Below are 25,514 nucleotides of genomic sequence, written 5' to 3' on the forward strand. Positions count from 1 at the left end.
TAGCGCTAAGTACTCCGCAGAAAATAAAGCAGCGGACAAGAAGTGATGGGTGGGGTGTTGGAGGCGTATCCAGCTAGGTTATCAAGTGGGACGCCTTGGAGGAAGTGACATTTGAGCAGAGGCCTGGATAATGCAGACATACTGGGGGGGGAGGGGGGTGATTCCAGGCAGAAGGAAGAGCAGATGTAAAGGCCCCAAGGAGGATACACATTTGCAGCAAAAGAATGCCAACATGACTGGAGTGGAGCGAGCAAGGGACGAAACTGAGATGAGCTCAGAGAGGTGGGGTGAGGGGGGCAGGCAGAATATGAATCAGGACGGCAAGTATACCTGGGGAGCTGATGGAAGATGCTACACAGGAGTGACGTGAAAGTGAGGAGGCAGGAGAGGAAGTGCGGGTCCAGATGGGGACCAGCCGCAGGCATCTGGGGGCAGATGGGATGACAGTAGGGGTGTCAGCATTTACCAATGGATTGGATGAGGCATGTGAAGGGAAGAGAAGTGTTGTGGCTGACTCTGGTTCAAGCCTGAACACCCTTGTGAACAGCAGTGGAAAGAGCAGCCAATCTGGGGAGCAGGGAGAAGGGCTGGTGGGCAGGATCAAAAGAGCTGTTTGGACATGTTAGTGTAGAGATGCTTATTAGACAGCATGTAACAAGTGCTCACTAAATATTAACTCTTGCGTCATTACACTAATCCAATGTTAGTAATCTGGCGATTGAAAACTAGCTTTTAGTGCATAGAAGAAGCAAAGATCAATGTTAAACCCGTGTCATATTTTACCAAATTTTTATCAAGAAAAATAAACTTTAACGAGGATACCAAGTCTATAACTTATGAGTAAACTGCTAGAGTCATAATCCAGTATGCATATATTGTAAACTTTTCGAATTTAGAAACTTGAATACCTGCTGTTTTGTTTTGATGATTTTACAGGTTTGCACAAATATAATTGAGAAAAATGCAAACCCTGAGTGGAATCAAGTCGTCAATCTTCAGATCAAGGTTTGACTTTCTTTTCTTTTAGAAAAAAGTAAGAATACTTTAATTGTTACTGAATAAGTTGAGAAATAACCACTTTTTTTTTTTTCTTTCTCTTTAACAGTTTCCTTCAGTGTGTGAAAAAATAAAACTAACAATATATGACTGGTGAGTTAAAAAGGACTTGTGTCTAATTCAAAATTAAAGAATTAAATATTTGGATATTGAGAAACATTACTTCAGATGGTCTAACTCTTACTTTTCAGGACATTTGCTTTTCTTTCAGAGGGAAGGGGTACACTGCTCCTGGAATTGGGTGTTTTCTTGAAAAATAATAATAGTGGCTGTTACAGAAAAGCTTTGGATATCTTGGTTTAACTGCTCACAAACAAAAGGAAGGAAAAATGATCTGAATATAAGACAAGAAATCAAAATAAAAAATCAAGGCTTTACATACCATTAGGCTGTCCAAAATAGACTTGAGAAATGGAGTAAACTATTTCTTGGGAAGAATCACCAAAACATTCTGAGAGCTATTCTTTGTTATTGTTAGAAAGGAAAGTAGACAGAGCTCCCTATCTGAATGCAAAGAAAATTCATTGAAATTTTTTGATGGACTTTGTACTAGACCAGCATCCTAGCAATGATTGGCCATAATGAGGCCATTCTTGGGTATGTTCTAGTTGGATGGGGCATTCAATTGACAGCCCTTAGCTCCCTGAGAGTGGAAATGGTAAATAGCATCATCATTGGCACCGGCATCATTATCACCACCACCACCACCACCACCACCACCACCACCACCATCATCATCATCACCATCATCATCATCATCATCATGTTTATTATGATGTTAGCTGCTGTTTTGAGCACTGCTAAGTGCCAAGTGCTGTGCCTCTTGCCTTCCCTACATTATTCCATTTAGTCTTTAGAGTAACCCTATGGAATAGAGACTATGATTAGTTCATTTTACAGACAAAGACTGAGGCTCAGAGAAGTCAGGTGACTTACCCACAGTCACACAGATAGTTAGAGACCCAGTTGGGTCCCCATTCTGTCTGGCCCTAGTTTTTCCTTTGGCTAAATGTATTTGACTTTCATGTTCATACCCTCTTGGCACTATGGCAACAAGGCACTTTGGGAAGAGGGGAGAAGACTTTCTTTGTTCAGTAACTACATCACAGTTCATTGAGGGTCGTGAAGGGGCCTGAGGCCAAAATGCCCCTTCTGATGAGCGTGAGCTCATTTTAATTTACTTGGGACCCCGAGTCGACACTCTGAAGGTGCTCCAGGGCCTCAGGAACTGTCAGGAGTGTGGGCTTGGACCCTACATAGATCAGGTAACCACTCTGGCCTACACACTCTGCAGTGGGCTGATTGCTAGCTGAGCCATCCCCGAGTTGCCCATGGTCACAACAAATGGTGGGTTTTTCCCCTGACCTAGTCTGCCCTCTCCAAAGCAATAGTAGACTAGGATGTGCAGAGAGACCCTGTTTATCTGGGGAATCCTTGGATCCAGATCTTTGGTTACATACCCTGTAGGGTATTTACACAACTGAGGGAAAGCTAAGGATTCTTTAAATGTAGTCCAGACTCTTCTGGATGGACAGAGAGGATGCAAGCCCCACGCATGTGGCTTACTACCTAAAAATAAATTTTTCTCATGTATACTGTGTTTAAGTAGTCACTTTCTGTAACCTAATATTATTATACTATATAATGTATAATATTATATATAGCATATAATATTACTATAGTATACATAATAATATACTATAGTATAAGCTTTCCTCAAAATACTGAATGAACCTTTCTTCCCCCCCATGGGGTCCTAAACTTTAGAGTGGGTGTGACGCTAGATGGAATAAAAAAGAGAAGGAATTAAACAGAGGATGTTATCAATATAAACCTTGTGTGTTACATGTACTATGTGCCCAGCTACAGATCATTTCATGTTAGGCTCATAGACTCTCTAAGATACTCACAGAAATATACACAAAGTTGTAGGTACTTGTAGTGGGCAAACTTATCCCAACCATATAGATAAGATTTAGGTTATAGGCAAGCAAATGAAGTCAGAAAAATAGCATCTGTCACACAGTAGATGTTCAAGAAATGTTTGAATTGAAAGGGAATTTTTTTCCCCATGAAGGACCCTTAGAAATAGCCCACTGTCATTGTTAAACCGTCATAGTAGTCAATATGAACATGATAAAATAAGATACATGCACTTATTCTATGTAATGAGATTTTTATTACCCTCATCATGTTATGTGACTGCAACTGATCCATTCACTTTATGACAACAGTACTGAGTGTGGCCATAGGCAAATCCCTTGACCTCTGTAAAAATCTCAGTTTCTATAACTGAAATGAGTTGTCCGACTAGATCAGTATTTCTCAAAGGGTGGTTGGCAGACCATTTGCATCAGAATGGTCTCAAAAGTGAGACTCAATAAAGTCTCACTTTATTGAGTAAAGTGAGAGAATTTGAGACAAGGAGATGAGAGGTGGTGTGGGATGCAGGAGTGGGGAGCAGTAGTGGTTTCCAAGTGGTTTTAAAGCACAGTAAAGCTTGAGGCCCACTGGACAGGAAGATTTCTGAGGTCTAGGGTCTTTTCTGGCTCTCTCTTATTATTGTTGAAACGAAGATCTGTCTTCATAGATGGAGGTCTTAACCTGTTCTTTCATACAGGGACCGTCTTACCAAAAATGATGTCATTGGGACAACGTATCTGCACCTCTCTAAAATTGCTGCCTCTGGTGGGGAAGTGGAAGGTGAGTCACACAGCAGAGCAGGAACGAGACAGGGCGGAGAACTTCCGGAGAAGGAATGAACTGGGGTAGCCACCTGGCAATGGACTTGGTTTTTGAGAAGCCAAATGTGATGAGGCTAGTGAACCATTTCAGTGATGTTTTGATGGTGGCCAGCAAAACAATTGATTAGTAATTAATAACAGGTAACTATCAATTATCTGAGTTAAAAAAATTTTTGCTTTCTTGCTTCAATCCAAAAACTCTTTCCCAGTAGCTGTTTTACAAATTTTTGAGCGTCAATACGGAGGGTACCTTTTTTTTTAAGAGTGGCATTGACACCAATCCACCCAAATATAAAATAATGTTCCCTTCTTTACTGACTTCCTTGGCAGGAACAAGGTCAAATGGCACTGAACCATGTACTGTCCACTCCAGATAATGTGCATTTTGTTTTTATGCATTTTGTGCTAACAAGCATTGATAACCAATATACCTTTTGTTGTTTTTCATACTGAGAACTAATTGCCTATACTTGGTATTATGGTCTGAAATTGTAATAGGGAATGAAGGAGCTAAATTAAGATGGTAAGAAAAAATTTAGTGTTAACACATTAATAATATGAGCAGCTATTGTTTGTTACCAAAATAAAATTCTTGTAAATACCAGTAGATTAAACACATTGGGTAAAGTGAGAGAATTTGAGACAAAATTTTGTTTTAGGAAACCTAAGGGTCCTCTCATCCTTATCTTGTTTAAGAGAGGACTTTATAGGTTTTTAAAAAGATACTGTAAGCCAAGCAATAGATAGTATGAACGAGAACCTGAAACATAATAGAGATTTGATGAAGAAGATATAGATTTCCTCTCTCAGGAAGAAGAAGGAAAAAAAAAAGCATTAGAAATTCCATTAGAATTAGAAAAATTAGAAAAATAAAGAGCTGAACCAAGAAGATAATAGTCCAAATATAAAGTCAGGTGTAGCATTATTTTAAGCAAATGATAGAAGGTGAGAAAGAGATTCCATGTAAACATTCTCTGCTAAGTGGCATAGGGGACCATGCTGCTGGACCTGTACAAAGGAATGGAATTACAACTCTCCTTTTCTCTGCAGAGAACAATACTTATGTGGTTTTTATAATGTGAACACTATTAAATGTTTTAAAAATTTTTTTGTTAAACCTGTAGTCAAGGCTCTAAACAGAAGGCGAACGTCATCGCCTCTTACAATGTAAAAGTACAGAAGATAGAGCTTAGAAGTGAAAAAAGGAAGGGGAGAGGTGGGGAAGGGTAGGCATGCTATTAGCCTCTTTTTATTAAGTGAGGGATGCAGGTTAGATTAAATCATTGATTAGATAAAAAATTGGTTAAAGACTAGATTCAATTTATTGGTTAAAGGCAACCAAATAGAGTAATTAAAATCATGCTATAACTATATGGGAGGGAGGGTAAAAATTACTTAAATTCATTTAATTTAGCAGAAAGTCATTAAATAATTACCTAAAAATAATTATTCAAGAAATAGTGGAATGAGCATTTTTCTTAGTCATTTGGTGGTTAACAGCCAGCACAAGTGAAGATGAATTGTTACAGTGTCAGCCCCTGTCTCTGAGGCCTTCTCTCACGCAGGCCCTGCGGACAGTCAGTAACAGGGTCTCAAAATAACAGTGAGCAGCAACCAACCTCCCCACCCTGAAAGAAACAGAGAATGTGCCTTAAGCTATAAACCTTTGCTCACACGGCCTTAGACTAAATGAACTTGGATTATCTGGTCTTAGTCCCAACTAAATTAGACACAGGACAAGTAAATGTTTTATTAAAATCATGAAATGTTGGTAACTTCCCCAGGCCTCCTTTGATGGTGGGAAGCTACTTCTCTGATGCTTCACTGCCTTGGGGCTGACGAGATTGGGTTATTTCATGCATGATGGTGCTGCCAGGTGTCACAGAAGTCTTGAGCCATTTTGTATTTAACCATCGACATTCGTGTACATTACAAAAGGGTGATGTGATTTGAGTCTGGATTTGGGGTTTTTCTGGTGTTGCTAAACCACTTACCTAGCATTGGATTTGATTAACTTTTTCACTGTCTCTTTTATAAAGTCCGTGTTTCTCTTGTTGTTTAACCAACCGTATTTTTACTACATAGATGTCTCATCTTCGGGATCTGGGGCTGCATCATATACAGGTTTATGCTTTGTAATTTTGCTATCTTCTAGATCTTTCTGTTTACTATTATCTTATTAAGAACTTATCAATTGATTGCCTTTAGCTTTTTTTTTTTACGCTTTGCTGTCTTAAAAATAGTTTTGGTACAGTAACAATTTTTGTATTAGTGTTATATGGTTGTCCTGCAAAGCTAAGTTTAAACAAATGTGCTAACGAGGCTTTGCTACATGCCTCATGTTTTCACCTAGGTGCATACCATCCTGGCTTCATTGTAAATAATTGTATAACACTTTTTTGTTATTGTTGTTTATGCTTTTGTTATTGTTGTTTATGGTCTTCATCTTCCAACTATGCAGGATCATAACATGTCCTTGGGTTTGCACAGCACTCGCCATTCTTTGCAAGTTTGCTCAGTGCTCTCACACTTGACCTTACAACCCTGTCAGGGCAGATGTTGTTACCCTAATAGATGAAGACTTTGTGATTTAGAGACATTTGTTTTCTTTCAAATAAACATGACAATCCCTGCCATGCTAACCACCCAAGGTTGTAGTGAGAGGGAAAAGAAATACTGCATGTAAGAAAGTTTGCAAACTGTACAAAATTAAGGTTTTATCATGTGCCGTTATGTTTTGGCACAATGACTCATTCTTATTTGTTTTTAAAAATCAATCTCATTATCTTATAATCAGACTTTATGTGAATATTAAGTAGTCCTTAGGTTTGTAACAAGCTAGGCAGATTCCGTCACACTTCACTCCTTCATTCATTTGTTTAACCAATCAAAAAAATATTTATGTTGTAGTACTCCAAGACAGAAGCAGGACTAGGTGCTGAGGGAGTCAGAATAAAACATGCATGAATCTTACCCCACCTACCAAAGGAATTTATAGTGTAGTCACAGAGATAAGCAGCTATTTAAGGGTCAAAAATTAAAATATAAAATGATAACTTAATAGAAGTTCAAAATGCAAAGGAGCCTCAAAAAGGTGGAAAAGATTGCAAACTACACGTGTATATAGTTTGCTCAACTGTTTATTAATCGGCATTCTGCTCACCTGCTACTTCACATTTATCTTTCTGCCTTAGTTTTAAGCACAGAGCTGGAAAGGGCCATAGAGGTCATCTGGTCAACTTCTCATCCAAAAAGGAATCGTTTTGACCATATCCTGAAAGATAGGCTGAAGTCTTGGCCTTAACATTTCCTCTGTCCCCAGTGCAGTCTGTCCCATTGTTTGACACCACTAATTCATAGGAAGCTCTTCCTTGCTTTGAGTGAACCAAAGCTGGCTTCCTTGTAGCTCCCAACAGTGGTCCTTCCCCTGCTTCTGGAAGTGAGTCCATCCCTCCTCCATATGGGAGCCATTCAGATGGCTGGCAGCAGCTCCTATTATACATCCCCATCTTCACCTGCAGTCTCCCTTTGACTCCTCTATTTGCTTACATTGCCTGCAGTGCCCCTCCTTGGGGAGTAGCTCTTGCTAAGACCAGGTAGCAGAAATACGGAGCATATTGGATTCTCATCAGAGATAGAATGTCATGAGTGGAGACTTCACATGGCTTATGAATATCACATGGTCATAACCGTAGGCAGACAGTTCATTGTTATATGTAAACATTTTAAATGTCTTGTATTTTAAAAATCATCTGCCAGATTTATACTAACTACTTGAGACTAAATGATGTTTTTGGAGAGCAAATATATAACAAATATATGTCATTTAAATGACTTCCCAAAACAATTATAATCTTTACCCCAATTGCCAATGACATGTTTACTAAAGAGCCAATTATAAACTTGCAGAAAATGGAAGATCAACTTCTTATTCTTTCATTTGAATAGCATCATCTTTTTGTAAGAATAACATAAGTTTACCTGAACTCCCCCCTGAAAATGTTTTTTGTTTAATGTTTTATAGCAATAAGATAAGGGAAATATGGCAGTTCTCACAAGTGTTTACAATTTGCACTAATACAACTAACTCACAAAATGGAGGAAAACAGTCTCACCCAGCTAACTAATAACTAATATTTATTTCAATAGATTGAGTGTTAAAAGCCTAAAATACTAATGATGATGTTATCTCTCAGCAAATACAGGAGAAACAGAGGTGGGCTTTGTTCCAACTTTTGGACCTTGTTATCTGAACCTTTATGGAAGCCCCAGAGAGTACACGGGATTCCCAGATCCCTATGATGAGCTAAATACTGGAAAGGTTAGTTCTTCAATTAAGGTTTGTTATTAATGAGCACTGATTAATGTGATTCCTTCTTCTAATAGTTATTAATCAAGTCTCATTTAGGGGACCCACCCCACCCCCAGAGACCCACCAGATGACTGATCAAGTGTTGAAGGATGTGGAAGTCTCATGTTCCTCAAGTCCTAGAATGCAAGAATAGGAAAGGATCCTGGAGATCATCTAATGTGGCAATTGCAAATGCATAGCATGGCCATTCCCCCATCCTAGACATAAGGCAGATGTCAGTAATCAATGTTGGCTCTTTCCAGAAAACAAATGTGCTACCTCAGAATTCCATTCAATGCCATGTTCTAGGAATTTGCCGAAAGACTGGAGGTGACATGCTTGACATTGCTACCACTGATCCGATCCAACCTGTTCATTTTATAGACAAGGACATGGAGGCCCAGAGATGGGAAGTGGTCTTTCCACCACATTAGAAGCCCAAGTACTGTCTGTTAGTTAGCTCCCAAAGCCCAAGAAAAGAGCTAGAGTAGAGAGAAAGCCCTGGGGATGGGGGTGGGGGTGGAGGTGGAAGCTTTCACTTCCTCTCCAGAGGGTTCTGTTGCCAACGCTACTTGGTATATTGGGAGGAGTAGCCACAATTAATACTCACACTCAGCCGCACCCAGAACATCTTCCTCTTTTATTTCCTGGCTACTCTGAGACTTGCCCTGGTTGCCAACATGGCAGCCTCCCTTTTCTGAGGAAAGGAGCAAAGTTAATGCAGATAAATGCAGAGCTGAAGTTGGGTGAGGGAGACTTCGAGCCCCTTCCACTCTTACCCCAGCATCTGGGAACCCTTTCTGGATCCGAGCATGGCTCGGAAGCCTCTGACACCAGCCGTGACTAAGATCCCTTTCAGCCCTGGCTGTCTTTGGGATCCTTCCTGAAGTCATAGACTTTTCTTTCAGATACCAAAGACCAGCTGAGAGAGTTGCTGACTGATTCATTTTGGGAAGGAGAAACTTAAAGTTGTAGCTGGATGAGCCCAAATAGAGGGACAGATCTTTTCACTGTTGTTCATGCCTAGAAGAATAATCCTGTGCTGTTGCCTTTCAGGGGGAAGGAGTTGCCTACAGAGGCAGAATCTTGGTTGAATTAAGCACTTTACTTGAAAAGACACCACCAGATAAAAAGCTTGAGCCCATTTCAAATGATGACCTGCTGGTTGTTGAGGTAAATGTTGGAGTGTGGACTGTGTGTGGTATGGAAAGGGTGTTACAGAGTGTTGGTGGTGGGATAGTTAGTGCTGGCCTGCCTGAGCCAGCAGGCCTCAAGGGGGCATCCAGGGACTGAAGGGTCAGCTGTGGCAGAGGTGGAGAGATGGGAGTCATAGCAAGTGCAGCTCCACACCCTCTTGGTCTATCTACCACAGCCCTGTGGGGGTGATGAGACTTGCTTTATCTTTGAGATGTTGCTACCCTACTGAAAACCAGCAAGAGCAGTGATACCCCCAAATTGAATGGCCTGTTTGCTGACTGGGCTTGGGTGTGTCATGGGGAGGAGGCCACAAGAGCCATTCCAAATGATATAGCAGCCACCACTATTCACTTCCATTTTCAGAAGTAATTGCCATATCTCAGGCTTCCCAGCATGTGAGGGCATGTTTATACTAATGCCCACATTACAGCACCTCTGAGATGCCACTCCTCCTCGAAGACAGGAAGTCTTCCAAGTTCACCTTACCAACTATTTCTTGTTCTTTATTTTTTTTTTTTTAATTTTTATTGAAGTATGGTTGATTTACAATGTCATGCTAGTTTTCAGGTGTACAGCACAGTGATTCAGTTATATATATATACATATACATACATATATATAGATATACACATACATATATATATATTCTTTTTCAGATTCTTTTCCCTTATAGGTTATTACAAAATACTGAGTATAGTTCCCTGTGCTATACAGTGGGTCCTTGTTTCTTTTTCTTTTTTTAAAATCAGCTCTTTCCCCACTATGGAGACAACTTATGCATAACATCCATGATTCTTATGGCAAAGAGCCACAGATGTAGTTTTTTCCTAGTAAATTCAAATGTCAGTGTAATTAATTCAAGGCAATAAATACAAAAAGAAGAATATTCTTATCATGAAACAGTTAGATGCTTAATTTTTTCCCTTGTCAGTTAATTGACATCTGCAGTACAGATTTGTTAGCATGTGTGTTGTGTGTGATGGATAGCCCAATATTAAATTAACCCTGTCTCTGTTGCTCACTGAATTGTTTCTGGCACATCCTATACCATTATTATGACTGTTGTTTTTTCTTTTTGATAAATCATGATAGTTTATTTATTTTTTTTATTTTTGAACTTTAAAAAAATTGACATGTGACATATAACATTGTGTAAGTTTAAGGTGTACAGTGTGTTGATTTGATGCATGTATATATTGCAGTATGAATACCACCCTACTGTTAGCTAACACTTCTGTCATGTCACAGAACTATCATTTATTGTGGTGAGAACTTTTAAGATCTAGTCTCTTAGCAACTTTATATAATACAGTATTATGGACTATGTTTACAGTGCTGTGCATTAGATTTCCGGAACTTATTCATCTTCTAACTGCAAGTCTGTACCCTTTGACTAGCATCTCCTCAATTCCCCCAACCCCTAGTAATGACCATTCTACTCTCTGCTTCTATGAGTTCAGCTTTTTTAGATTCCACATATATGTGATATAACACAGCGTTTGTCTTTCTCAGTCTGACTTATCTCGCTTAGCATAATGCCCTCCAGGTCCATCCATGTTGTTGGGCAAACAGAGGATTTCCTTCTTTCTTGTGGCTGAATAATACTCCATTATTTTATATATAGACACATACATACCACCTCTTCTCCAGCTATTTCTAAGAATCCTGGGTTGGTCCTTACGTGTTCCAGAAATCTGAATTGTTTGCCGGGGCAGCCAGCTGACTGATGCCCCCCTGCCTACGGCCTCTCCTTGCGGGCTCCCCCACCCCATCCTACCCCCTCCCCCGCCCAAAAGGCTTCCTCAGGCTGCTGCCCTCCCCTCACTTACCCTGCACTCCAAGAAGGGTTCATGTTGTGGGATCATGCAGTGTAAATTAATATTGGTTTGTTTTTTTTTATTTATTATTTATTTATTATGTTTATTTTTGGCTGTATTGGGTCTTCGTTTCTGTGTGAGGGCTTTCTCCAGTTGCGGTGAGTGGGGGCCACTCTTCATCGCGGTGCGCGGGCCTCTCACCATCGCGGCCTCTCTTGTTGCGGAGCACAGGCTCCAGACGCGCAGGCTCAGTAGTTGTGGCTCACGGGCCCAGTTGCTCCGCGACACGTGGGATCCTCCCAGACCAGGGCTCGAACCCGCGTCGGCAGGCAGATTCTCAACCACTGCGCCACCAGAGAAGCCCTGGTTTGTTTTTTTACTTGTTAAAGAGACACTGATTCAAAAGCGACAGGTTCGTCCAGTCAGCAGGGTCCTGGCCTGAGTCTGTCCGCTCCACAGCGCCATCACCTCTGAAGTCCAGGAATCATAATAGATCTTAAGGACAAGTTAAGAAAAAGGGAAAAGAGGAGCAGGTGTAGGGGGAGAGGTGGAGTAGCTTACGTACTGTTTACTGCCAGGATCATGCCAGAGAACGGCTAGAAACCACCCAAAGGCCTCCATGGAAACGCATGAGTGGTTCTGGCCTTGAGTAGTTACCGAAGGCTCTTGAAGATTCAGTTGGAATTGCGGTTAGGCGGAAATGTTGTGGTTTCTCAGCAATCGCAGTGCCTCCTTGTTCCATCACCAGAACACAATTTAAGTCCACGACCCTTCTCTTTGCTCTAAACATTAATAATAGAGGGGAGAAGGGGAAGGGAAAGGAAGAAGCCCGGCAAAGTGTAAAGGAAAAACTCTTTAGCTACTAGAATGCAAAACCAGATTAGTTTTTTTTACTCCAAATAATTAAACACATACAGGTAAAGAAGCTTATGTCGTAAAGTTAATTAAAATAAAAGCAAAATATAGAAACAAAGAACCAATGATATTTACTGCCCACGGTATATGTCAACAATATGAAAGAATAGCTTTTTAAAACTGAGATACGAAACTGAATTAGTTTTCTTTGCTCCAAGTAATTAAACCCAGAATGGTTTGTGTCACAAATGTAATAAAAACAGAAATGAATTATATAAACCAAAACCCCAACAAAATTAAAAAGCAGGAAAGGAGCTGAGATGCCAAGGATAAACCCACAGTTCAACCAGGAGTCCAGGAAAAGAGTGAGATGAGCAGATTTGTGCAGCTGCTGAGAGGATTTCATGAGAGTGGCCAATCTAGAAGGTGATCATGACCCTTGCCCAACTTAAAAAGATCCCGTGACCCGTTCATATGCAAGTAATGAAACTTTCTGGTAGAGTTGAAGAGGCTTCGACAAAAGGGCAACTTGGTCCTTGTGAAATAATAGAATATATATATCTGTTTCTGGTTCCTGGCACAGAGCTCCTAAAACCCCTGTAATTTCCCAACTGATAAGAGCACTTGTGAGCATCTTTTGTTCTAATATTTGGTCTTTGACTCTGGTTCCTGACACAGAGCTCCTAAGTCCCTTTCCTGGGTGATAAGAAAGTCTTTTGTTCTAATGAGGTGACTTGGTGGGCTCCTGGATGGGGGCTGGTCACCAAGCCATGATTAGAAGCTTGGAACTTTCAGCCCAACCCTCCATTATTCTTCAGAGAGGGGCTGGAAATTGGGTTAATGGTTGATCATGCCTACATGATAAAAGCCTCATAAAATCCCCAAGGTATGGGTTTCAGGGAGCTTCCAGGTTGGTGAACTCATGTTAGTACTGGGAGAGTGGTGTGTGCGGAGAGAGCGTGGAAGCTCTGCGCCTCTTCCCACAAACCTTGCCCTATGCATCTCTTCCATCTGGATGTTCATCTGCATCCTTTATCATATCCTTTTATATTAACCCATAAGAAGTAAGTAAACTGTTTTCCTGAGTTTTATGAGCTGCTCTAGCAAATTAATCTAACCTGAAGAGGGGATTGTGGGAACCTCCAATTTATGGCTAATGGGTCAAAAGAGCAGGTGAAGTGGGTAGGGCAGTTTTGTGGGACTGAGCCCTTAACCTGTGGGATCTGATATTATCTCCAGGTGGACAGTCAAAATTGAGTTAAATTGTAGGATACCTAGCTGGTGTGGCAGAATTGCTCAGTGTGGGAATATCCTCCCCACATCTGGCGTCAGAAGCATTGACAGTGTGATCGTAGTGTGAGAGTAAAGGAGACACACAGGAGGAAGAGTGAGTTTTTCCTACTCAGTTGCCAAAGAGCCCAGAGCTCCCCCATGTCCCTAGAGCAGAAGTCAAGCTGGTGCTCCAGATGAGCTTGGTTAAGAGACCCCGTGAGAGATGCAGCAGGGTTCAGCCCGGGTGCTTTCCTAAGGAATCAGGCAGGAAGAAGAAGATCAGCTGTTGCAGCCCCAGGCTTAGAGCTCCCATCGGTCTGGCCCACGTTAAGTGTCAATAAATATTGCTTGAAACAACACATTGAGATTCATCCATCAGCTCCTTTAGACCAAAGGTGGCAAGTTGGGCAGTTTTCCTTGGCACAGTTTCCTTGTCATTGACCCTTAACGTCCCCTGCCTCCTGGGCCCACGGCCACTTTTATGAGCTATTACTTCCTACCTCTTATCAGTATTCTGCTTGACAAAACTCACCCCCCTCCCCAAATTTATCGATACTTCTGAAACGCTCCCTTATACCACCTACACCTACAACTTGCACTGGTCACTGAGGATCAGAAAGAGAGCCCCAATGCCCTGCAAAGTTAAAGAAACATCCTTCAATAGATGGGTTGAATTATAGTTCAGTAGACTATAATTTATATTCTTCAACTTTCCCTGTTGTAGGCGGTTTTGCCCCAAGGCTACTAAGCTGGCGGGGGTGGGGGTGGGGTGTGGGGGGTGGGGGATGGGGGGAGTGGGAACTGAGGCTGCAGAGTGCTCTAAACTGTGTTGCTAGTTACTTCTCGCCACCTCTTTGTGCCCTGAGGGCACAGGGGAAGTAGGAAAGCGCTGGGGGAAGGGCAGTATTCTCAGCTTCACTATTATTACTCCAGGATCATGGGGCTCTGGGGCAGGGAAGCAGATGGTAGGGGCGCCCCTCGTGGATTTTGCCCTACAAAGTGGTCCAGGGAGCTGCTCCATCTTGAGTGGCTTGCTCACAGTGTGAGCCCACTCTGTTAGGAGTTGTGCTGGCCAGAAACACCACTTATTATCTTAGAGCTCAGACCCTCCAGGGTGAGGGTCCTGTCAGGGCTTCTGCGGGTGACTGTGAGTTCTGCGTGGGAAAATCCGGGGAGATCTAATGGAACCCTGGCCGTGTGGGGGTGTGCAGGGCAGAGCCAGCCCGGCCAGAGGCGGCATCCCCGCCTCTCTGCAGCACCTCTTGACGTGCCTTCGTTCTTTTCTGCAGTAACAGGCAGCTCTGGCTTAAATACTGATCGTTTTTTTCTGGGCCCTGACTTAGGTCCCAAATTACGTTTCATATTTTTGCTCCTTCCCTTCTCTGATATCATCCTAGATGGTTTACAAAGAAGAAGTTATGCTCTCTATATAAGGTCTGATTAATACAAATAACTTCCTACTTTGTAATTTTCATGCAGTAATTTAAACCAAACCTCGAATTTCCACGGCATTTCTGAACCATGGATAGTTCAGAAGGCTTAGGTGTGGGTAGTTAAGGGGACTTCTGACAAGTGACAAAAGTCCCTCAAGCCCCTCTCTACCAAAGTGACAGCAGACTAAGGTAGGGAAGTTTTTCAAATTGAAATGCCCAGGCAGAATCTCCAGAAGATGGGGCCCAGATATAAATATAAATATATATATGTATGTATGTATGTAAGAGCTCTTTGGGTGATCCAATTTGCAGCTAAAATTGCAAATCAGTGTTTTAGAAAGTCTTTCAAAAAAGATTGAGACTCAGAGGGGTTTCTAATGAAATCCTATGGGAGGTTTCAATTATACTATGTCAAAAATTTCTTTAACTAAAATGGAGATTTTGTAATAGTGGGATATCCCAAGGTATTTTTTTTTTATTGAAGTATAGTTGATTTACAGTGTTGTGTTAATTTTTGCTGTACAGAAAAGTGATTCAGTTATGTATATATATTCATTTTAATATTCTTTTCCATTATGGTTTATCATAGAATACTGAATATAGTTCTCTGTGCTATACAGTAGGACATATGTTTATGTCATTTATCCATTCCATATATAATAGCTTATATCTGCTAACCCCAATCTCCCACTCCTTCATCCCCCAACCCCCTCCCCCTTGGCAACCACAAGTCTGTTCTCTATGTCCATGAGTCTGTTTCTGTTTCGTAGATAGGTTCATTTGTGTCATATTTTACATTCCACATATAAGTGATATCATATGGTATTTGTCTGTCTTTTTCTGACTTACTTCACTTAGTATAATAATCTCTAGTTGCATCTGTGTTGCTGCAAATGGCATTATTTCGGGTTTCTTTTTATGGTTGAGTAGTATTCCTTTGTATATGTATACCACACCTTCTTTATCCATTCATCTGTTGATGGACATTTAGGTTGTTTCCATTGTCTTGGCTATTGTGATTAGTGCTGCTATGAGCATAGGGGAGCGTGTATCTTTTTGGATTAGGGTTTTTTCTGGGTATATGCCCAGGAGTGGGATTGCTGGATCATATGGCAATTCTATTTTTAGTTTTCTGAGGAACCTCTATACTGTTTTCCATAGTGGCTCTACCAACTTACTTTCCCACCAACAATGTAGGAGGGTTCCCTTTTCTCCACATCCTCTCCAGCATTTTTTATTGGTAGAGTTTTTAATGATGGCCATTCTGACCAGTGTGAGGTGGTACTTCATTGTAGTTTTGATTTGCATTTCTCTGATAATTAGCAAAGTTGAGCATCTTTTCATGTGCCTATTGGCCATTTGTATTTCTTCTTTGGAAATGTCTATTTGGGTCTTCTGCCCATTTTTCAATTGGGTTGTTTGTTTTTTTGCTGTTGAGTTGTATGAGCTGTTTGTATATTTTGTAAATTAAGCCCTTGTCAATTGCATCATTTACAGATATTTTTCTCCCATTCTGTAGGTTGTCTTTTCTTTTTTTTTTTTTTTATGGTTTCCTTTGCTGTGTAAAAGCTTGTAAAGCTTTGATTAGGTCCCATTTGTTTATTTTCATTTTTATTTCTGTTGCCTTGGGAGACTGACCTAAGAAAACATTGGTATGATTTATGTCAGAGAATGTTTTGCCTAGGATCTGCTCTTTTTCTTTTGGCCATGCTGTGTGGCTTGCAGGATTTTAGTTCCCCGACCAGGGATCAAACCCATGCCCCTTGCAATGGAAGCATGGAGTCCTAACCACTGGGATTCCAGGGAATTCCCTAGGATCTCTTCTAGGAGTTTTATGGTGTCATGTCTTATATTTAAGTCTTTAAGCTATTTTGAGTTTATTTTTGTGTATGGTGACCACTCACACCCACGTGTGTTCTAACTTCATCGATTTACATGCGGCCGTCCAACTTTCCCAACACCACTTGATGAAGAGACTTTTTCCCATTGTATATTCTTGCCTCCTGTGTCAAAGATTAATTGACCAAAGGTGTGTGGGTTTCTTTCTGGGCTCTCTCTTCTGTTCCATTGATCCATGTCTGTTTTTGTGCCAATACCATGCTCTTTTGATTACTGTAGCTTTGTAGTATTGTCTGAAGTCTGGGAGGGTTATGCCTCCTGCTTTGTTCTTTTTCCTCAGGATTGCTTTGGCAATTCTGAGTCTTTTATGGTTCCATATAAATTTTATGATTATTCTAGTTCTGTGAAAACTGTCCTGGGTAATTTGATAGGGATTACATTAAATCTGTAGATTGCTTTGCGTAGTATGGGCATTTTAAAAATATTAATTCTTCCAACCCAACAGCATGGGATATCTTTCCATTTCTTTGAATCATCTTCAATTTCCTTTATTAATGTTGTTTTTTTAAAATAAATTATTTTATTTTTTATTTATTTTTGGCTGCGTTGGGTCTTCGTTGCTGCACGCGGGCTTTCTCTAGTTGCAACAAGCGGGGGCTACTCTTCGTTGCGGTGAACGGGCTTCTCATTGCGGTGGCTTCTCTTGTTGTGGAGCACAGGCTCTAGGAGTGTGGGCTTCAGTAGTTGTGGCATGTGGGCTCAGTAGCTGTGGCTCGCAGGCTCTAGAGCACAGGCTCAGTAGTTGTGGCACATGGGCTTAATTGTTCCACAGCATGTGAGATCTTCCTGGACCCGGGCTCGAACCCGTGTCCCCTGAATTGGCAGGTGGATTCTTAACCACTGCGCCACCAGGGAAGTCCCTAGTAATGTTTTATAGTTCTCAGCATATAAGTCTTTCATCTCCTTGGTCAGGTTTATTCTTAAGCATTTTACTTTTGGGGGTGTGATTTTGAAAAGTATTGTTTTTTACATTCCCTTTCTGAGATGTCATTCTTAGTGTAAAAAGATGCAACTGATTTCTGTATGTTAATCTTGTATCCTGCTACCTTGCTGAATTTGTTTGTCAGTTCTAGTAGTTTTTGTGTGGAGTCCTTAGGGTTGTCCATATATAGAATCATGTCATCTGCATGTAATAACAATTTCACCTCTTCCCTTCCAGTTTGGATACCTTTTATTTCTTTTTCTTATCTGATTGTTGTGGCTAGGACTTCAAATACTATGTTGAATAGAAGAGGTGAGAGTGGGCATTCTTGTCTTGTTCCAGATTTTAGTGGGAAGGCTTTCAGCATTTCACTGTTGAATATTATATTGGCTGTGGGTTTGTCATAATAGCTTTTATTATGGTGAGATGTGTCCCCTCTATACCCACTTTGGTAAGAGTTTTTTTTATTGTGAATGGATGTTGAATTTTGTCAAATGCTTTTTCTGCATCTATTGAGATGATCATGTGGTTTTTGTCTTTTCTTTTGTTTATGTGGTATATCACATTGATTGATTTGCATATGTTGAACCATCCTTGTGAACTTGGGATGAATCCCACTTGGTTGTGGTGTTTGATCTTTTTTATGTGTTGTTGGATTTGGTTTGCTAATACATTGTTGAGAATTTTTGCATCTATATTCATCAAAGATATTGGCCTGTAATTTTCTTTTTTGGTGGTATCTTTGTCTGGTTTTGGTATCAGGGTGGTGTTGGCTTCATAGAATGTCTTTGGGGGTATCCTTTCCTCTTCAATTTTTTGGAAGAGTTTGAGAAGGATTGGTATAAGTTCTTCTTTGTATGTTTGGTAGAATTCACCTGTGAAGCCCTCTTGGACTTCACAGGGACTTCACACTTTGTAGGGAGTTTTTTTAAATTACAGATTCTATTTCACCTCTACTGATCTGTCTGTTCAAATTACCTATTTCTTCTTGATACAATTTTGGTGGGCTGTATGTTTCTAGAAACTTGTCCATTTCTTCTGGGTTGTTGAATTTGTTGGCATATAATTGTTCATAGTATTCCCTTATGGTTTTTTGTATTTCTGCAGTATTGGTTGTTATGTCTCCTTTTCCATTTCTTATTTTGTTTATTTGAGTTCTCTCTCTTTTCTTCTTGGTGAGCCTGGCCAGAGGTGTGTCAATCTTGTTTACCCTTTCAAAGAATCAGCTCTTGGTTTTATTGATTTTTTTCTATTGTTATTTTAATCTGTTTTAGGGATCTTAGGCTAGGGAGTGCAAAGTGATGGCACTGACTGCCTGTGCAGGTCTCTCTCCATTCTAGCTGCTGCAAACTAGCTGCTGCATTCTCCTCTGAGGCTCCAAAGCTCCTCCTCTGTCCCAGCTGATCTCTTCACTGGTGAGGGGACTTCCCAGGGTGCAGGAACCTTGCCTCTTTGACAGCTCCCTGCCAGGGGTGCAGATCCCATCCCAATTTCTTTCTCACTTTCTTTTTTCTTTTGTCCTTCCTGGTTACATGGAGATTTTCTTGCCCTTTCAGAGGTCTAAGGTCTTCTGCCAGCATTCAGTAGATATTATGTTAGAATTGTTCCACATGTAGATGTATTTCTGATGCATTTGTGGGAGGCAGTGAGCTTCATGTCCTGCTCCTCCACCATCTTGATCTCTCTCCCCAAGGTTCTTTGAGACAGGGGTCCCCAACCCCTGGGCCGCAGACCAGTACCGGGCCGCACAGCAGGAGGTGAACGGCAGGCGAGCAAAGCTTCATCTGCTGCTCCCCATTGCTCACATTAACACCTGAGCCATCCGTGTCCCCCTCCCACCCCGTCCGTGGAAAAATTGTCTTCCACAAAACCGGTCCCTGGTGCCAAAAAGGTTGGGGACTGCTGCTTTAAGACAGCAAACTACAGTCACTGTCAGATGTTCTTAAAATGGTCCTCAGGAAGTTTAAAATAGAATTACCATATGATCCAGCAATTCACTGCTGGGTATATACCCAAAATAATTTAAAGCAGAGACTCAAATGGATATCTGTACACTCATGTTCATAGCAGCAGCATTCACAATAGCCAAAATGTGGAAGCAACCATGAATCCACTGATTTTTTGAATGGATGAACAAAAATGTAGTGTATACACACTGTTAATTAAACAAGGAGACCATTAGATGGTGGTGGCTCTAAAGTCTTGGCAGCCTACATAAGCAACCAAAACCTAGGCTTGGCAATATCTCAAGATTAAGAAATCAAAAGCAAAGGACAACAAATCACAAATAGCCAAGTGAGCTTTCCCAAATAATGCAGCCACTTAAGCTATAGCCAGTCAAATAATCTTGTCTTCCTTCTGGCTGTGCTCTATAAAAAGAGCACATTCACTTACATGTAGAATCTAAAAAACAAAACAAATGAACAAACATAACAAAACAGAAACAGACTCACAGATACAGAGAACAAACTGGTGGTTGCCAGAGGGGAGGGGTGTGGGGGGCGGGTGAAAAGATGAAGTAGATTAAGAGCTACAAATTTCCAGTTACAAAATAAATGTCACAGGGATGTAATGTACAGCACAGGGAATATAGTCAATAATATTGTAATAACTTTATGGTAATTAGATTTGTGATCATTTTGTAGTGTATAAAAATATCAAATTGCTAGGTTGTACACCGGAAACTAATAAAATATTGTAAGTTAATTATACGTCAATTAAAAAATTTAAAAATACAAAATAAATTTTAAAAAGAAAGGAACAATGTTTGATCTCTATTTCAGAAAAATAAGTGTACCTAATTTCATTTATTTTTAAATCTGACAGTAAAAGTCTTTTTCTTTTTTTTTTTTTTTTTAATTGAAGTATAGTTCATTTACAGTGTTGTGTTAGCTTCTGGTGAACAGCAAAGTGATTCAGTTATACATATACATATCGTTTTCATATTCTTTTCCATTATGGTTTATTATAGGATATTGAATATAGTTCCCTGTGCTATACAGTAGGACCTTGTTGTTTATCTATTTTGTATATAGTAGTTTTATATGCTTATCCCAAACTCCTAACTTATCCCCCATCCCCTTTCCCCTTTGGTAACCATAAGTTTGTTTTCTATGTCTGTGAGTCTGTTTCTTCTTTGTAAAGAAGTTCATTTGTATCATATTTTAGATTCTACATATAAGTGTTATCATATGATATTTGTCTTTCTCTTTTTGACTTGCTTCACTTAGTAATCTCTAGTTGCATCCATGTTGCTGCAAATGGCGTTATTTCATTCTTTTTTATGGCTGAGTAGTATTCTGGTGTATATATGTACCACATCTCTATCCATTCATCCATTGATGGACACTTAGGTTGCTCATGTCTTGGCTATTGTAAACAGAGCTGCTGTGAACATTGGTGTGCATGTATCTTTTCGAATTAGAGTTTTCTCCGAATATATGACAGGGAGTGGGATTGCTGGATTATATGGCAACTCTTTTTTTTAGTTTTTTGAGGAATCTCCATACTGTTTTCCATTATGGGCGTACCAATTTACATTCCCTCCAACAGTGTAGGAGGGTTCCCTTTTCTCTACACCCTCTTTGGCATTTACTATTTGTAGAGTTTTTAATGATAGCCATTTTGACCAGTGTGAGGTGATATGTCATTGTAGTTTTGATTTGCATTTCTCTAATAATTAGCAATTTGAGCATCTTTTCATGTGCCTATTGGCCATCTGTATGTCTTCTTTGGAGAAATGTCTATTTAGGTCTTCTGCCCATTTTTTGATTGGGTTGTTTGCTTTTTTTTGTTATTGAGTTGTATGAACTGTATATTTTGGAAATTAAGCCCTTGTCAGTTGCATTGTTTGCAGATATTTTCTCCCAGTCTGTAGGTTGTCTTTTTGTTTTGTTTATGGTTTCCTTTGCTGTAAGCTTGTAAGTTTAATTAGGTCTCATTTGTTTATTTTTGCTTTTATTTCTATTGCCTTGGGAGACTGACCTAAGAAAATGTTGCTAGGATTTATGTCAGAGGATGTTTTGCATATGTTCTTTTCTAGAAGTGTTATGGTGTCATGTCTTATATTTAAGTCTTTAAGCCATTTTGAGTTTATTTTTGTGTATGGTGTGAGGATGTGTTCTAACTTCATTGATTTACATGTGGCTGTCCAGCTTTCCCAACACCACTTGCTGAAGAGACTCTGACAGTAAAAGTCATTTTTTTCCTTAATAAATTTATTTATTTTTGGCTGCGTTGGATCTTCGTTGCTGAGCGTGGGCTCTTCTCTAGTTGTGGCAAGCAGGGGCTACCCTTTGTTGCGGTACATGGGCTTCTCTTTGCGGTGGCTTCTCTTGTTGCGGAGCACGGGCTCTAGGCACATGGGCTTCAGTAGTTGTGGCGCGCGGGCTCGGTAGTTGTGGCTCACAGGCTCTAGAGTGCAGGCTCAGTAGTTGTGGCACACGGGCTTAGTTGCTCCACGGCATATGGGATCTTCTCTGACCAGGGCTCGAACCCGTGTCCCCTGCACTGGCAGGCGGGTTCTTAACCACTGCACCACCAGGGAAGTCCTAAAAGTCTTAATTGTTTCTGATTAGAAAATTAATACTTTAAACAATTCAAACTATTAGAAATGTATAAGTTAGACAGTAAAGTTAGCCAAAATCTCTCTACCTTCCCCAACATAACTACTGTTAACAATTTGATTTATATTCTTCCAGACTTTCTTTGTGCATATGCCAGTATTAAAATATATATTTAATGGGTTCACTTAAAAATATACCTTTTTTCCATGTTTGTACATATGAATCTACCTAAGCCTTTTTATGAACTTTCATTCCATTACATGGATGTAACATAATTTGCTTAACCAGTGGCCTATTGTTAAACATTTGTATTGTGTTTTCATTTTTTTTCTCTATTTCAATCAACTCTGCAATGAACATCCTGGTACTTCTGTCTTTGCCCACTTGTTTGAGTACAAGGGGAACTGCTAGATCCAAGAACATTCTCCACTGGCATTTAACTCAACACTAATTATTACGGTTAGAATTACATCTGCTAGAATTCCACATGTAAACAAGAGCAAAAGGAGTTTCTCTGAGCCTTATGTCTGCTCATACTTTGTAGAAATATCAGCGAAGGCGGAAGTACAGCCTGTCTGCTGTGTTCCATTCGGCCACCATGTTGCAAGACGTTGGCGAGGCCATTCAGTTTGAAGTCAGCATTGGGAACTATGGCAACAAGTTTGACACGACCTGTAAGCCTTTGGCATCAAGCACTCAATACAGCCGTGCCGTGTTTGATGGTAAGACTGACAGTGGCCGTTCTCTCCTGTACACATTTACAGTGGGTACACCACAGGATGAGAAACATGCAGTGTATTCTCCCTCTGGCAGCCAATATCCCCAGCATATGCTTAGTGGAACGGGAAAGGTTGAATGGGGAGGAGAGGTGGCTGGAGTTCAGGCACCTTCAAGAATGAATGGTCAGACCCTAGAAGCTGCAGACCCTTGGCTGTACTCCAATACCCCCTCCCATGCCCAACTTTAACCCTTGCTGTGTTTTGTAAAGTCACAAGATGGCAACTAGCTGAACACTGAGCCTCCCCGCAAACAGCTCCTGCCCCAGCCCACCTCTTCCCTGCCGGGCCCCAAATCACTCTTAGATTGAGTAGTTGAAGTGGATGGAAAATCAAGCTTCTGGTTTTGGCTCAGTTACTTCCCAGCACTATGACCTTAGCCATATCACTTCATTCTAACCCTCAGTTTCTTCATCTTCTCCAGAGTTGCCATGAGGATTAAATAGCTGTATTTGAACAAAGATAAATGAGAAACAGTCCCTGCTTTTAAGGAGCTTACATTCTAGTGTATAAAATAAATCATAATAGAAGGCAGAGTATGAGAGTGCCCTTATAAAGATATCGACAAATGGTTGGAGAGTATAGAGAAGGGAGAGAGAAATTCTAATCAAATGCCCCAACGGTTGTTGCCATAGTTTTTACCTAATTTTTGTACAAGTAGTGTTAAAATATAAAACGTGCTAGAAAATGTTGACTAATAATTCTTAATTACTGTAAGGCTCTTAGTAATACCAAATTCCATGTATCTAGCTAAGGCTTTTAAAAACCAGAAAATTCTTTTTTCTTGTCCCACTTCCAGCAAAAATATTTATTTATAATAACAGTTTTCAGGGACAGCACATATAGTCTAAGCTATGCTCTCTCTATTTTCTTCTGTGTTATGTAATCATCAGTGATGCTCAGATACATGGTCCTGAATCACCAAAAGATCCTGAGATCATTTTGCTAGGTTTACTAGGGTCTTGTAGAGATTTTCAAAGCAGGCTAAATGAATAAGGACTTTCTATTTATTCCTCAGTTGCTTAATTAAATAAAATGAAAGAACCAGACCACCCCAAACCACACCTCCAGGCCTGTGATTACTCAAGCCGTCCAGTTTGCACATCTTTTCAGTAAACGTGTTGTTTATTTTAAGTGTGCAGTGTTCACTGACCCTCAATATTCTACCCCAGGGAACTACTATTACTACTTGCCTTGGGCCCACACAAAGCCAGTTGTTACACTGACTTCATACTGGGAGGATATTAGTCATCGCCTGGATGTAGTGAACACGCTCCTAGTCATGGCAGAACGGCTGGTGAGTTTCTCTTTTCTGCATTTCCTTTTCACCAAACAGAGTGAATTATGTGTTAGTTAGAATGCAGGTTAGGCCACTGTACCACAAGACCACAGAATATAATGGTAAGCAAAATGAAAGCTATTTCTTTAGTAACAGTTGAGGTAGGTAATCCAAGGCTGGTATGGAAGTTCATTGGTGTTAGGGACCCAGGCTTTTTCCCCCTTGTTGCTCTGCTATCGCTAAGGAGTTGTCATAGTCTGCATGGGAAAGGCAGCTCACCACTACACCGACCCTTCAGCCTGAAGGAAGGGGAAAAGAGGGGGAGAAGATGACACAGGCCTTTTCCTTCAAGGGAAACACTCAGAAGTCACAGGCTTGATTTCTACTCATTTTCCACTGGCCAGAATCCAGTCATACAACCGCCTCTTACTACAAGGGAGTTGGGAAATACAGTCCTAGGCCTGGGCAGGCATATGTCCAGGTACAAGTTCTCTTACTGTGGAAAAGAGAGGATGGATGTTGAAGTAGGGGGACAACTCAGTTTCTGCCACAATTTTTATGTGAAGTATGGTGTGGAGAGTGGTTCATTTCAATAGAAACATGCAACCCTTAGAGCTTTGCTATCAAAGCAGTAAGAATCTCTACTGTGGGAAGAAGTGGGCTCAGTAGACTTTCTTGTTTGGAGGTTGGGGTGGTTCCCTCTGGTGGGAACTTGCATAGATGTGATACCTTTGATTATCCTTCTAGTTGACATTGATGAGGAGAAGAAGAACGTGGTTGGGATATTTCTAATTAAGTCAAAGATACTAAGTTATTTCTATCAGGTATTGATAAAATCCATCTGGCATTAGTGTTTTGACTTCCAAATTATATGAATATTAATTTTTCTAAGATCCAACCTGTCAGGGTTGGACCATGACATTTGGGGGTCCTGGAATATACTTGATCTAAGACCCCACGACAGAAATCTGAAAATACTGTTTTATGTTTTAAAGACAATATTGAAGGAGAATTATACATTTAACTTAAGCATAATTGTTTACATAACAGAGCTACAATTGATATGCATTGTGGTTGTGGTATTAATTTCCAATCTCCATCTCAAGGGACTTGGTAGGGAATTGGTCACACCTCTATTCTAATTATGTTTTAGGTGTTCTTCAGCATTTTTCATCTTTGTTCTTCTCATCAGCTCTCTTCATTGACCAAGCTGTCCTAATTCCATACTAATCTGGACAGGACAGTGGATTTCCGTGATCCGACTTTTGGGGATCATGGTGGGCTCTCCTTCAACCTCTCTGTTGGCAGATGCTCAAAGTGATGCAATAATCTGTCCTGAGCTTATCTT

At 40.5% G+C, this 25,514-nt stretch overlaps 1 protein-coding gene across 2 annotated transcripts in view; it reads left to right on the forward strand.

The window, feature by feature from the left end:
* The window catches only part of MYOF (myoferlin), a 163,956-nt gene that overhangs the window by 74,879 nt on the left and 63,563 nt on the right, over positions 1-25,514 (forward strand). For both annotated transcript variants that reach the window (XM_059900706.1, XM_059900705.1), the window contains exons 14-21: positions 937-1,005; positions 1,106-1,149; positions 3,677-3,759; positions 5,886-5,924; positions 7,997-8,121; positions 9,208-9,324; positions 22,656-22,833; positions 24,060-24,184. In XM_059900706.1, the coding sequence (XP_059756689.1) occupies positions 937-1,005; positions 1,106-1,149; positions 3,677-3,759; positions 5,886-5,924; positions 7,997-8,121; positions 9,208-9,324; positions 22,656-22,833; positions 24,060-24,184 (780 nt within the window). The remainder of the gene's footprint in view (positions 1-936; positions 1,006-1,105; positions 1,150-3,676; positions 3,760-5,885; positions 5,925-7,996; positions 8,122-9,207; positions 9,325-22,655; positions 22,834-24,059; positions 24,185-25,514) is intronic.

Source organism: Balaenoptera ricei, chromosome 16, assembly GCF_028023285.1.
Source record: "Balaenoptera ricei isolate mBalRic1 chromosome 16, mBalRic1.hap2, whole genome shotgun sequence".
Lineage (NCBI taxonomy): Eukaryota > Metazoa > Chordata > Mammalia > Artiodactyla > Balaenopteridae > Balaenoptera > Balaenoptera ricei.